This window comes from Nannospalax galili, unplaced genomic scaffold (assembly GCF_000622305.1).
Source record: "Nannospalax galili isolate Female #2095 unplaced genomic scaffold, S.galili_v1.0 scaffold44, whole genome shotgun sequence".
NCBI lineage: Eukaryota > Metazoa > Chordata > Mammalia > Rodentia > Spalacidae > Nannospalax > Nannospalax galili.
Window position 1 is genome coordinate 2655877 of NW_008355789.1, and position 14148 is coordinate 2670024.

The 14148-nt window shown below is 43.2% G+C and overlaps 1 protein-coding gene across 7 annotated transcripts in view; it reads right to left on the reverse strand.

Annotated features, from left to right (window-relative positions):
• Window positions 1-14148, reverse strand: part of Mrvi1 (murine retrovirus integration site 1 homolog) — a 168794-nt gene that overhangs the window by 14443 nt on the left and 140203 nt on the right. For 6 of the 7 annotated variants that reach the window (XM_017803291.2, XM_017803292.2, XM_017803290.2 and 3 more), the window contains one exon: window positions 1512-1639. In XM_017803291.2, the coding sequence (XP_017658780.1) occupies window positions 1512-1639 (128 nt within the window). Of the gene's footprint in view, window positions 1-1511; window positions 1640-9878; window positions 13123-14148 lie in introns of those variants that run through there. The other variant, XM_017803293.1, reaches the window with a different exon arrangement.

Below are 14148 nucleotides of genomic sequence, written 5' to 3' on the forward strand. Positions count from 1 at the left end.
TGCCTTAGAAAACATCAAGTACCGTAGGAACAGTATGCCCTTGGGAATCAGATAAGGCTGGATTCAATGCCAAGTTTTAGTATTTACCACCTGCATGACATTGGGCAACCTTGGCTCATCTAGGAAATGTTTTCTTGAGAGAGGAATAAAAGTAAACAAAGCTCTACATGCATACTTAACTCTGAATCTCTATGTAATAAGCCCTCAAAAAAGGTCCTTTCTGTATCCACCCATTTCATCACCATTGAGTCCAACCAGGTGATGCCAACTTTCTGCTTTTTCCAAGCATTTAATGTCCTTAGAAAAAAATGCCATTATTGAGGACGAAGCAAAGAAGGTGGTAGTCATTATCAAAGAATGATTTTTTTTAAAGAATGATTTCTAAAAGCTGGGGATGTGGCTCAGTTGGTAGAGTGCTTGCCTAGCATACTCAAAGCCCTGGGTTCAATCCCCAGCACTGCATAAAATTGGGGATCATAAAATTCAGAAGGTGGAGGTTAGGGAATCAGAATTCAAGGTCATTCTTGGTTACCTAGTGAATTTGGGGCCAGCCTATACTAATACTATCAGAGACCCTGTATGGAAAAAAAAAAAAAAAAAAAAAAAAAAAAAAAAACAACAGGCAACCATTTGGGAAAAAAAAAAAAAAGGGAAACATGAAGTCTCCTCCCAGGGCACCATGAAGAGGACCAAGCTTATTTAAAAGTAATGGTTCTAGTATTTAGGAGAAAAAAAATCCTAATCATTTAACTCTATAAAATTAAAGTTACTTAATATAAAAATAAACTCTGCATGTCTGTTCTTGACATAGTTTGTATCTCAGGACACCTTCCAGCACAAGAGCAATTTTTCTTTAATAACAGTGCTCAGATTTTCATTCGCCCAGAGCTGTAATAAGTGACCTGTGGTTTCAATTTCTGCAGAATGAGGTCTCCATGCATGCATCCTACAAGCCCAGAAGCCTCCAGAGTCTTCCTTTGGTAAGCCACAGATGGCAAAATTTCAAATCTGCATCTTCACAAACTTTTTTTTTTTTAGTTAATTTCCTGCATACTAAATTTACTGCAAATTAAAATATTGCATTCCACAACTGGTAAATAACTTTGAAATTAAAACATTATACAAACACTTCTAAAATATAAAATGGGCCAATATTTAGTAAGAGTTATTCATTTTTTCCCCCAGGCTTAGTGATAGCCGTATAATTTTCACATTCCTAGTCTGCTTTTTGAATGAAATACTTTAAAAAAACATGAATCATTTCTCATTTTATTTCAAATTATTAGTATTAAAAAGTTTCTATAACCCCAAATAAAATTCCAAGTGATGTAAAGGTAAAATATAAGTCATTCTGGTGAAGTTGACAATATGGTAAAAACATTTCTGCTGAGCAATATGACCCATTCACTCTTCCATTGGCAGTAAGAGTTGCCCCCATTCCTAACAGCCCATAGTTGAGTGGGCTTAAGACTTGGTCTTGCCTCAGTTCAGAAACCTGGTGAGACACCTACCTTGTACATGGACAGTGCCTTGGACCAGGAGACTAGTGGTCCAGATACAGGCCAGAAGCAATGCCAGGCTGAAGTGCTTGGCCATCGTGCAGACCTCTTGGAACCTGGCAAACACTGAAGATGGGCCACTGTCAGTAAGGAAGACAGAGAGATGCTCAGTCACCAGGCAGGATGGAGCGTTCTGGAACTAGGTTGAGGATTTCCCTGCTTTCAAGTTTCTGACTTGTCAGAGCCACTAGAGGAAATGAGTGACATCCCTTGAACGCCCAGACTGCAGCACTTTGTGGATAGCTTTCTGGAAAATTTAGCTAATGCTGACTCAGAAAACACATATGAGGAAGGCAGATAGCACAGTGTGAGCTGCTGAAGGTCTTCCTGAGCCCCTGATTCCCTGCCTCTCACCCTCCCATGTGGACTCAGTTCCCATACCATTCATTATGATGGCTTGTGAAGCCCATTCATTCGTCTACTCCAGGGACTGTCTCTGTCTCTGGAGAGATTGAGAATGAATTGTGTTTCTTTCCCCCCTACAATCGGTGATAATTTTTCCTTCTTGGCTGCACTGCCTTGTAACATATGGAGAAATGATGGAGAGGCTTGTAAAAGTAAACGTCCCCTTAAATATCATGCCTTCGGGGGGGGGGAACTTTTTTCACACATTGGACATATATCTTGACACTGCAGTAGGGATTTCTTTTTCAATAAACAAAAACAAAAACAAAAAAAACCCAGGCACAAAAATTCTTATTTAAAGCACTTGCTGCTCTTCCAGAGGACCTGATTAAGGTTCCCAGCATCTACATCGGGTGGCTCATAACCTCCTGTATCTCCAGCTCCAGGGCATCTGACACCCTCTTCTGGCCTCCACAGGCATTACAAGCATGGGTGCACTTACATACATGCAGACAAAACATTCATATACATAAAATAATAAAGAAAAATAATTTTTTTTGGTCTTTTTGAGACAGGGTCTCCCTGTAGCCTTAGCTGGCCTGGATTTGCTATGGAGACCAGGCTGGCCTCGAACTCACAGAGATTGGCCTGCCTCTGCCTCCCAAGTGCTGAAACTACAGGCATGCACCACCATACCCAGTGCCAAGAATCCCTGTGGTGATAACTGTTAGACAAATCAAAATTAATTTTGTAAAGTGTAAAATGTCTAATCTTGCTGGGCATGGTGGCACACGCCTTTAATCCCAGCACTTGGGAAGCAGAGGGAGGCTGTGAGTTCAAGGCCAGCCTGGTCTACATAGTGAGTTCCAGGAACTCACTGGAACAGGAATTATAGACAATTGCTAGCCATCAAGTGAGTACTGGGAATGGAACCTGACTCCTCTGCAAGAGTGGTCAGTGCTCTTAACCACTGAGCCTGCTCCCGAACCTTACAATAATGATTTTTTTGTGTCATATTTTCCTTACTAACTGTTATATTCTGATAGACCAAAATTCAGCTTAGACCCCACCTTCCTCATTTGAGGGATATTCACAGTCTTCAAGTGGAGTACACTTGGTGTTTCCAAGCAGGATTTTTGGTGGTTTGTCTTCCTCAATAATTATGGAGCTCTTGCTTGTGAGTAACACCTTGAGCAATGGTTGATGAGTTTTCTTCAAGTGTCTTTTATAGGAATTGTGATATTTATTAAGATTTATTTTAATTATTTTTTAAATTATGTGTGTGTGCATGCACATATATCTGTGGATATGTGCACATGAGTGCAGGTACCTGCAGAGGTCAGAAGAGGGGATTGGGTTACCCCTGAAGCTAGAATTACAGGTGGTTATGAGACACCTGACATGGATGCTGGGAACTGAACTCAGGTCCTCTGCAAGAGAAGCATGTACTCTTTACTGAGCCATCTCTCCAACCCCAGGGTTGCCTGCTTAATTTAACACATACAATTATATAGGTAACATTCTTTCCTACATAACTGATACTGGTCATAAAGTTAGATGTCTACAGAAAAACCAGTAATAAAAAGAGAATGTGTTTTTGCCCAAACACAGGCATCTTCTAAGGGGCCAGAGAGACAGATCTTGAATCATCACCAATGAACTAATTACACACCCCAAAAGTGTACATGACATCATAGTACCAGAAAGAGAGGCAGAAATCATGTCCTTTCATACCTGTGCTTAATGCTTAGCATCATGACTGAAGAAAATCATCACATGTAGAAAGGATGACAGGAAGGGAAAAGTTAATTATAGAAGCAAAATGTGAAGAATAGCATACGAGAAATGAGAAAACACTGGATTTTGGAAACAAGTGGACAGAGGAGTAATTATTGGATATAATGGGATCTGAATTATTGTTCTGGTGCTTAAAAATGAAATCCAGGGGCTGGAGAGATGGCTTAGCAGTTAAGAGCACTGACTGCTCTTGCAGAGGAGTCAGGTTCCATTCCCAGCACCCACATGGCAGCTACGAACCATCCTTAACTCTAGTTCCAGGGGAATTCGAAACCCTCTTCTGATCTCCGTGGCATTGCATGACACAGGTGCATTCACATACATGCAGGCAATACACTCATACACATAAAATAAAAATAATAAATATTTTTAAAAAATGAAATCCAAAGTAAGGAAACAATTTGTATATGTCCCCATTGAGAGAAGTTAACTCACCATTGGAATGTGATTGGAAAAAATAATCTTTTTTTCTTTCAAGACAGGGTTTTCCCATACGGTCTAAGCTGATTGGGAACTTTTTTTTTTTTTAATGGCAATTTGGAGGGCTAGAGAGATGACCCAGTGGGTAAGAGCACTGGCTGATTTGCAAAAGACCTGGGTTTGATTCCCAGCACCCACATGGTGGCTAACATCTGTAACTCCAGTTCCAGAGGCTCCAACACCCTCTTCTTATCTCCAAGAGCACTGTGCACCATGGATGCACTTACACACATGCAGGCAATATACTCATACACATAAAACAAAAATAAATAAAAAATATTTTTAAATTAGCAATTTTATACATATATCATATATTTTGATCGTATCTACCCATTACTCTCTCTTATTTCCCTCCCACTCTCTCTGAACCCCTTCCTCTTCCCAATAAGTCCCCCTCCAACTTCGTTCTCTTTTTTATAATTCACTGCATTTAATTAGGATTGCTTACATGTGCATGGATGTGGGGCTATTTACTGTAGCATGGAAAGCATACCAGTGGCTATGACACTGCAGAATCCTCCCCCAGCAGCCATTAACTGCCAATAGATCCTCACAAGCCCTTTCCCCATCTGTAATGGAATGCTGATGGTCTCAATCTTGTGCAGGTGACCACAGCTGCTGTGAGTTCATGAGTGCAATGGCCCTGTCACATTTGGAAGACATCATTAAGCACTCCTCCCCATCTTCTAGCTCTTACCTTCTTTCTGCCCCTTCTGCTGTGTTCCGAGTCTTAGGCTGGGGAAGATGATATAAATATCCCACTTAGAGCTGAGCACTCAATAATCACTTATTCTCAGCCCTTTGATCAGTTAAGAGTCTCTGTATTGGGGCTGGAGAGATGGCTCAGCGGTTAAGAGCACTGGTCCTTTTGCAGAGGACCCAGGTTCAATTTCCAGCACCCATATGGCAGCTAACAACCATCCTTAACACCAGTTCTAGGGGAATCCGATGCCCTCTTCTGACCTCCATGGGCATTGCATGACACGGATGCATGCAGGCAATACACACACACACACACACACACACACACACACACACATGCACACACCACAAAATGTTTTAAAAGTGTCTCTGTATTAACCATTGACCCCTGACAAAGAGGCTTCTCTCACCAAGACTAGCTACTGGAAATTCTTAATTGGAACTCATCATCTCTCTTGTAAAGTTAGAATGTATTCAGTGTCAGATTCTAAGCCTCTTGCCATGATAAGCTTTGTTGTTGAGTTTTTCTAGTTTTTTTTTCTGTTGCTGTAATAAAACACTCTGAGCAAAACCAACTTGGGGAGGAAAGGGTTTATGTCATCTCACCCTTCCCGGTCACAGTCCATCATTGAAGAAAGTCAGGGCAGGAACCTGGAGGCAGGAACCAAAGCAGAAATCATGGAAGAACGCTACTTACTGGCTTGCTCCCAGACCCTCCTTTCTTATATAGCCCAGGCCCACCTGCCTAGGGATGGTACCTATGCCTCATGAGCTTGGCCCTCCTACATCAATTAGCGATCAAGAAAATGCCCCACAGACAAGCCAATCTGATGGAGGACATTCTTCAGTTGAGGGTCCCTCTTCCCAAGTGTGTCAAGTTGATAAATAAGATTAGCTATCACAAGAGCTACAAGCTAATGTTATAAAGAAAATCCTGCTGGAGACTCTCTTTACCATTTTGAGAAAGAGTATTCAGGATGAGGAGAAGCAACCATCATTGATGTCCACTGCTAAATAACAGTTTATGCTGTTACCCAAAAGAACCAGTAATTAGAGAAACTTGTACAATTAGGAACTTGTAAAAATTAAGTGAATAGATGAACCATTAAGTTTCAAAGGACAGCAGCAAATATGGATATCAAAAGCAAGAGCAGAAGTTCATAGGTCACCAGACCGCTAAGTACCACAGCTTGGACATAGGGAGAAGACCGAGCTTACCTCAGAGATCATGGACTTTGATCTGGATAAGATTTTTAGTTGCCTGTTAAAGTCAACATACGCAATTACAAGTTTAAATAGAGTGGGAGTTTTAAAATGTGGCTTGAAGGAAGGAAATACAGTACAATCCAGAGTACCGGACAGAAGGCGATGTACAAGTACAAATTCCAGTTTAAATTTTAATGGTGATAATCTGTGTATCAGACCAGGCGTGGTAGCACATGCCTTTCATCCTAGCACTCGGGAGAATCTCTTTAAGTTTGAAGCCAGCTTGGACCAAATAGGAAGCTCTAGGCCAGCCAGGGCTACATAGTGAGACCTTGTCTCAAATCCCACTCCACCATAAAAAAAAATCTGTGTGTCCTTGAGCATGTCTTTTTCAAACATTTATTTATTATTTTTATTTTATGTGTAGAAGTGTATTGCCTGCATCTGTATAAATGCACCTGTGCCATGCAGTACCCTCAGAGGTCAGAAGAAGGCATTGGATGCCCTGGAACTGGAGTTATGAATGGTTGTTAGCTGTCATGTGGGTGCTGGGAACCTAACCCAGATCCTCTGCAAGAGCAATCAGTGCTCTTAACCACTGAGCCCCCTTTAAGCATATCTTAAGCACTTAACTTCCCTGGGCCTCAGTTTTATCACTTGTCAAAAAGAGAATTATATAATTTAAAAGTAAATTAGTTTCATGCCATCTGTTATTACACGGATTACTTTTTATAAATATATGCAAGTGGGCAAATGTATTAGTGTAGTCTAACTGTTGGTTCCTACATCTCAGGGCTTAACTGAAAAGTCTGTGTCATGATCCAATGGCTGACAGGTGGTAATGGTGGTAATGATGGGTATGAATATTGGGGAGTCCAGGCACAGTTCATTCATCAATGGAGGCACTTTCTGTCAGTCTCTTGTGGCTCTCCTGTTTTCTAGGATCTCTGAGTTGTTTCCAGAATCTTCGCATTTGAACAAGCAACAACCAGATAAAGATAGTACAGAGGATGGTGCTAGAGATTGCTTTAGAGGTCAAGCCTGGAATATGTCACTTTTGTTGATAGTTGAACAGTCAGAACGTAGTCACATGTTCCCATCTAGCTTAATTGAGGAGATTTAACTTCACTATGTGCCCAATAGTATAAAGTAAAAATGACTTGGTAAGCACAGACTGGTCTCTGTCAAAGTTTCCTTATCTGATCATGCAAAATAGGGCTCACTGTGTCTCCCTCATGTAGAACATGAAGCTCTTCTCAAGGAAGGGCACACAAGGTCCTATCCTGTGCAGAGTCCATGATCTCTGAGTTATGCCCAGTATTCAAATCAGGTCTCCCTGTAGCACTTTATGGTCTGGTGACCTATGGACTGAAAAAGTTATATGTCACTCCCCCAGTGTAATGGTGAAGCAGGATCTGGATCACCTCAATATAGTTCCCGCATGCAAAGGAGAAGGATGGAGGTCACAGCAACCACCAGGCCAAAGTGGCTCTGGATGCCAATGAAGCAACATTATAAAGATTGGTGTGGACTGGATGTGGTTTGAATGTCCCTCTGGGATCCATTGTGATCAAAGGCTTGGTCTCCAGGGTGGTACTGTATTTGGAAGTGGGGCCTAATGGGAGGTTTCTCTTGCACATTCCCTTTGGAAGTGCTTGTGAGAGGAGGGTTGTTGTATAAGAAGAGATCTTTTTTAAAGGTTAAAAAATCATTCAATTTTATGTCTTACAGGGTTTATACTGAGTTCAATATTGTATAACTGTGTTAATTCAACAGTGAACCTAAAAGTTTTATAGCCACTTCTGAAAGAGATGTATCTTTGCTCTGGAAATTGTTATTGAGTATGTTAAAGCTGTAATGAAATGCTTCTTCTAAAAAAAAAAAAAAAAAAGAAGAGCCCGTCCTTGTCATCCTCTCAGTCTGACATGTGACCACTTGCTCCAGCATCCACTCTTGTCATCCCCACCTTCACCATAAGGTCCTTGCAGGAACTGAGCTGACAAAGGCACCATGATCTTCAATCCCCAGCACTGTGAGCCAAAGAAGCTTTTCAGCTCAGTGTGGTGACACTTGCCTCTAATCCCGGCATTCATGGGATGGAGGCAGGAGAACCACGATTTCAAGGCCAGTCTGGATTCCAATGAGAACGTGTCTAAATAAATAAATAAATAAATAAATAAATAAATAAATAAGGTATAGGGGACAGTGAGGTGGCTCTACAGGTAAAAGTGCTTGACACTAAGCCTAATGGCCTAAGTTCAATCCCTCCAAGACCACATGGTAGAAGAAGTGACTCCTGCAAGTTGTCCATTGACCTCCACTTTCAAGCTGTGGCATGAGTACACACATACAACACACACAAAATAAAAAGTAACAACAATGACATTTAAAAAAAAAAAAAGCAAGTTGAGATGTAGCTCAGTGGTAGAGTGCTTGACTAGCATTCACAAATCTCTGAGTTAAATTCCCATCAAAACAAATAAAGAAAATAGCCACCCTCTTCTTCAGTCCATAGCCTGTGTTAGGTGTTTCAATGTGGTGGTGAGAAGTCAACTAGTTCATCTAGACAGACATGAGTTCTATATTGCTGCACATTACCACATACTCAATGGTTTCTTATCTCATAGTTCCTGTGGGTCCGAGGTCTGGGCTCAGCTAGGTCCTCTGCTGTCATTCTCATCTGCAGGAAATTAAGGTGCCAGCTGGGCTAGGTTCTGACTTGGGGGTTCTAGGGGGAAGAATCCACTTCCAAACTCATTCAGAGGATAGCAGAATTCACTTTTTTGAGGTTGCAGAAATGAGGTTCCTGTTTTCTAAAGGCCTTTCCATGTTCAAAGTAATGTGACACACCAAGTCCTTCTCCTCTCTGACTTCCCCTGCTAGTAACCAAGAGGATCACGTGATCACACTGGCCCCACCTGGACAATCTAAGCTTTTAATGTATTAATTTTTATTTTGTGTGTATGAGTGTATTGCCTGCATGCATATAAGTGCACCCATGTTGTGCAATGCTCTCAGGGAACAGAAGAAGGCATCGGATCCCTTGGAACTGGAGTTACAGACGGTTGTTAGCTGCCATGTGGGTGCTGGGATTCGAACCCAGGTCTTCTGCAAGACCAGGCAGTGCTCTTAACCACTGATCCATCTCCCTAGGCCCTAGACAATCTATTTTAAGGCCAACTGTCTCATAAAATGCAACACAATAATAGGATTGTTTCTCATATTCAAAACTCCAGAAGTTGGGGGACTGACCTTACCATGGTTAATCTCAGTTGTCAGTTTGATAAGCTCTAGAATCACCTGGGACATGAGCCTCTGGGTATGCCTGTAGGGGATTATCCAGATTGGGTTAGTTGAGGTGGGAAGACCTATCCATTGTGGTGGCACCATTCCTTGGAATGGGATCCTGGACTGTATAAAAAGGAGAAAGGGACCGTTCACTGTTCTCCACTTCCAGATTGTGGATGCAGCGTAATCAGCTGCCTCAAACTCCTGTTGCCAGGACTTCCCCACCATGATAGGCTGTACCCTCAAACTGTGAGCCAAAATAACTCTTTCTCTGTTATTTTTATCAGGGTATTTTATCACAGCAACAGGAGAAGTAATTAAAACAGAGATCTTTGGGGATACATTTTAGAAATGCTACCTACCGCAGTAACTTATCCTTGATTAGAACCTGATTCTGCTTTCTGGGAGAGACTGTGTCTGTAGTTCTCTGTGTGTCTAATTCAGCATCAGAGAAAGATTAGGGTTCAGCTCCATAGAACAAAAAAGCATTTGACCGCTGTCAAAGGTTTGGAAATGTGTTTTTATTTTCAAACTCAGCTATGTGACACTCTACAGATCAACACTAGCACACCTGTGTGAGACTTAATAGCATTAGGGACTGACAGTGGGTGATATGCAAATCCAGTCTCTCCCCTGCCTTTCCCTCCGCCAGGCTGCACAAGGCAGGCAATCCATCCATATGACTTTGTAGTGGCCAGAATGAAGGTCCTTTTAGGTGATGTCAATGGTGACGCAAACACATCTTTCTGCAGTGGAAGGCTGGTAACCAGACTCTGAGGGCTAAGCAGAAACATCAGATTCCAGAGGCTTTCTGAGGGGGACTTTTATTTCAGATCAGTGTTATTGGAAACACAGAGCCCACCTCCATGTCACAGGCTCTGTGTGGCAGCACCTGTAACTGCTTCAAGCTGCTCCTTGCTTTCCAGAAATCACAGATCAATGAGTACTTTTCCAGCCATGCCCTTGCAAATATGGTTGTATGTTCTCTTTGGAGACGTCCTTTTCCTCAGCGGCCCTTACGACTGGAATGGTGTGAGTGGACTCGTGCCTGAGGACTCTTGCTGGCCTCTGAGGCCAGTGAAGGTGCTGAAGAACTCTGCACTTTGCCCTCCTTGACTTTGTCTCACCGGAAACAGGGGTGAGAACCTTGTAGGCAAGGGTACAATGGACCAGCTCAGCCTGGTCCTTCTTTCAGGGGAGCTGAGACTGGACATTGCCCACCTAGAGTCCTGCCCCCCTGTGACACACAACTGCTCTCTCTAGATCTCTCTATGCACACCGTAGGCTGTCTTTGGCGCCTAGGGGCTCATGTAGTTAAGGCTCTGTATCCAGCCCCATAAAGAAGCCAGGTAAATCATCTAGACCCATGCCTGCAAAATACTTCTGCCTTGTTCTGAACCTCTCTCCCTTAATGGCACATTCTTGGACTTCTCCCACTGCCGTTTTCCAGCCACTGTGAAGGATGTCCCCTTCAATAAACACTGATTTAAAGTGAGGCCTAGTCAGGGTTGGGAGGTGACTCTGAAAGTAGTGACGGCATGGAGCCCTGTCCTTGAATTTGGAAATAGTGTCTGGTTTCTGGTTTCATTCATTACTCTCTCTGAGTAAACAGAGAAATGTAAGAAAAAGCTGAGGTCCAGAAACATGTCAGTTTTTCATGGAGATGGAAGCGATGATAATGGAGATGGTAGGGGCATCACAAAATACCCGATGTTCCAGGCTGTTTTCTACCTTGAATGTTCACTTGTTCTTTTAATCAACATTTAATGATATTCTTCCAAGTGTTTGCTGACATGGTAGGACCTATCAAAGAGATAGTAGGACATAGTGTTCTTGAGGAAAAATGTTTAGGGAGACAGATGTATAAAATAAATTAGACTGTAGGTACAGGTCAACGATGAAAATGTTTAATAAGTGTCAGAAGCAGAATGGGGCACCACCCATGACCTTGGGTATGGCGAGAGTGTGGAAAGAGGTCATCCAAGCCTGTATGGAGGAGTGATTTTTATACTTGGTCCTCAAGAGTAGTCAGAAGAAAAGCGCAGATTGGTGGGAAAGCAACTAGTAAGTGTAACTCCTACCGAGCAGCAGAAGGAGGTTTGGAATAGCTGAGGGACCTACTGGAAGGTCAGACTGGAAGGCATCAATAGAAACCATAGAAAGGTGGAGACTACGGCGCTTGGAGCCAGACCACCCTGGTTTGAATGATAGCTCCATGACTTCCTAGCTGTATGTGCCTGACTTGCGTTGTGTGTGTGTGTGTGTGTGTGTGTGTGTGTGTGTGTGTGTGTGTGTGTGTGCGCGCGCGCGCGCGTGTGTGTCTGTCTGTCTGTCTGCACTTGTATCTTTTACGCTTCAGTTCCTTACTTGAAAATGGAAGAGAAATATCCATCTCAGAGATTTTTTTGAAGACTAAATTAATTTCTACCTATATAATACTGAGACAAGGTTTGTGTTAGAAACAAAACAAACAGAAAAGCAACCACAGCAGAAGCCCCCTCCCCAACTGATGAGGGTTGAGTGAGGGGAGAGCACTCCCTGGTTGAAAATCTCGTGAGAACCGCGGCCGTAGGGTGCAACATAGAGCGAGAGAGGTTGAGGCAGAAGGCACATCATTTCTCACCCAAGAGGTGTGTTCATTATGTAGGGTCACTTTCAAAGGGACAGAACAACCAGGAAACAGACTGTGCTGTACAGCAGCTCAGAATTAGCATCTGAATTGGAGACCAGCCTGTCATCTATGACAAGGTTTCTCAGTGTTTTTCAAACATCTTCAGTGTGTGTACAGGGCTCACTGTTCAGGTGCCTGTGACTGTCCCACACCTAGTGAAAGCCTGTGGGTTAGCTTGACACACATCTCACTGAGCAGAGCAGAGCACACTTTCAGGTGGCTGGCTTTGTGCACAAGCATGCTGTGTGTATGTATACAGATGTATTATACATTGTTTTACATCTTCCTATCTCCTTTCAAACGTGGGGCTAAATTTAGCCTATCCATTTTTATGAGAAACCTTTCCTACTCTGTGAAAAGAAAGTGTGATTCTGAAGGGGGTAGGGGAGGCTAAAGGACAGTTGTGGAAAATGGGAAGATATTTGTTGTGACTCCAAATTCCAGGTCTGGTCCTTAGTGTCAGAAATGGCTGTCAAGCACAAGTGTTCTGAATCCCCAATCGCAAGAGAAAAATGGGAGGAGCAAGCTTCCCACTGTCCTCCCAGTGGGGGTTTCAGTCCTTCCAATCCATCTGGGGGCATGAGCTCTTCCCTTCGTTGAGAGCTTTGTCTACCAGATGCTTTCCCAAAGCAGTTTTGTTGATCCTCTCAGAGCATCAAGTAACTGTGTGCGAATAGCTCCCATGGAGGTGCTGACTGTGAAGATAATCCCTCCTCATTCCCTGATGGGATGGGTGGCCATGTGTTCACACCTGGGCCTGACAGCTGTACTTGGGGACAGGGCGGTGGGCCAAATGCACTGGAGCAGGGCATGGCTAGGAGCCAGGTGTTCTACTGCTCCGTGGGCTGCTCATGCTGGAGTCCTGAGCTCCACCACGAGGCCCTCTGGGCTGCCGAGCAGGTGGATCTCCCAGAGGGTCCATCTGCCTGCTCCACACAAGAGTTATAGGAACTGTAGAGCCCAAGGACAACAGTCAAGACCAGCATCACTGCGGCCATCATCCAGATCACTTGCCAGTGCTGACACAGTTTGGGATACATGACTTGTAAGAAGTGGAACAATTCTTCAAGTTTGCTGTCAGTGAAAAAATAGGCAGAGGGGTTAGTATATTGGGCACATAAAGGACTCCTGGACTCACACTTCTCTGTCTATGTTACCCTCTGTGCTGTCTATAGCAGAGCTTCTCAAGCTAGCTCAGAATCACCTGGCAGATCTCATTCACAATATCTCAGGCCTCCTGAATGAGAATCTCCAAATTTATGATCCAGGAAACCCTAGGTGATTTTGATACCACTGGTCCACACCATCCATGGTGGTAGCTAGTTGTTTAGACCGCTTATTACTTGTTAAGTTCTCACCCATTCACACATGTCCTCATTTGTTCATGGGATGATTACTGACAAGTCCAAGGGTACAAGACTGGATGAGTTATACTCCCATTGACCCAGACAGGACCAGCATCTCAACTTTGCGGTATTGCAGATAAATTCCTAGTCCTAATCTGTCCTCTGCATCAATGCTGAGATATGTAGGTCATTGTTCTTAGTTTGACATCTGCCTTAAAGTGGAAGAACAGTGCTAAACTCTCAGAAGCGGTGTGACTTCCAGTGATGAACGATGAAGGCTCTGAAAACCAGCCAAGGAAAAGCAGGCATCAGTAGCCTCTAGCAACCTCTGGGAGGCTCATGGAGATGTGTGTCAACCTGGTCTGTCAACCTAGTTTGTCAAAGTAGAGGCTGTGGACCCATCCCTTAGTTCCCCTTCTCCTTTTCCTCCGTCACTCTCTCCAAACCCCATGCCCCCTCTTCTCTCCTTCCTCTTCGCCTCTCACGTTTGCATCTCTCTTCCTCTGCTTTGGTCACTTTTCCTTATTTCCCAACTGCCTTTCAGCCTACCCTCTCTTTGCAGCTTAGTGAGAAAACACAGGATCAGAGCTGCATTCTAGAGCTTTCTGGTGCAGCTCTGCTTACTTTAACCAAGCTAGATTTGTTTCCCTCCTGTCTTTAATTCCAGATCTATTATTTTTCATTTGAAAAATGAGGATATTGAGGGTAACTAAACCAACGAGGTGGGGGAGTTTGACAGGGCTTCTCGAAGACC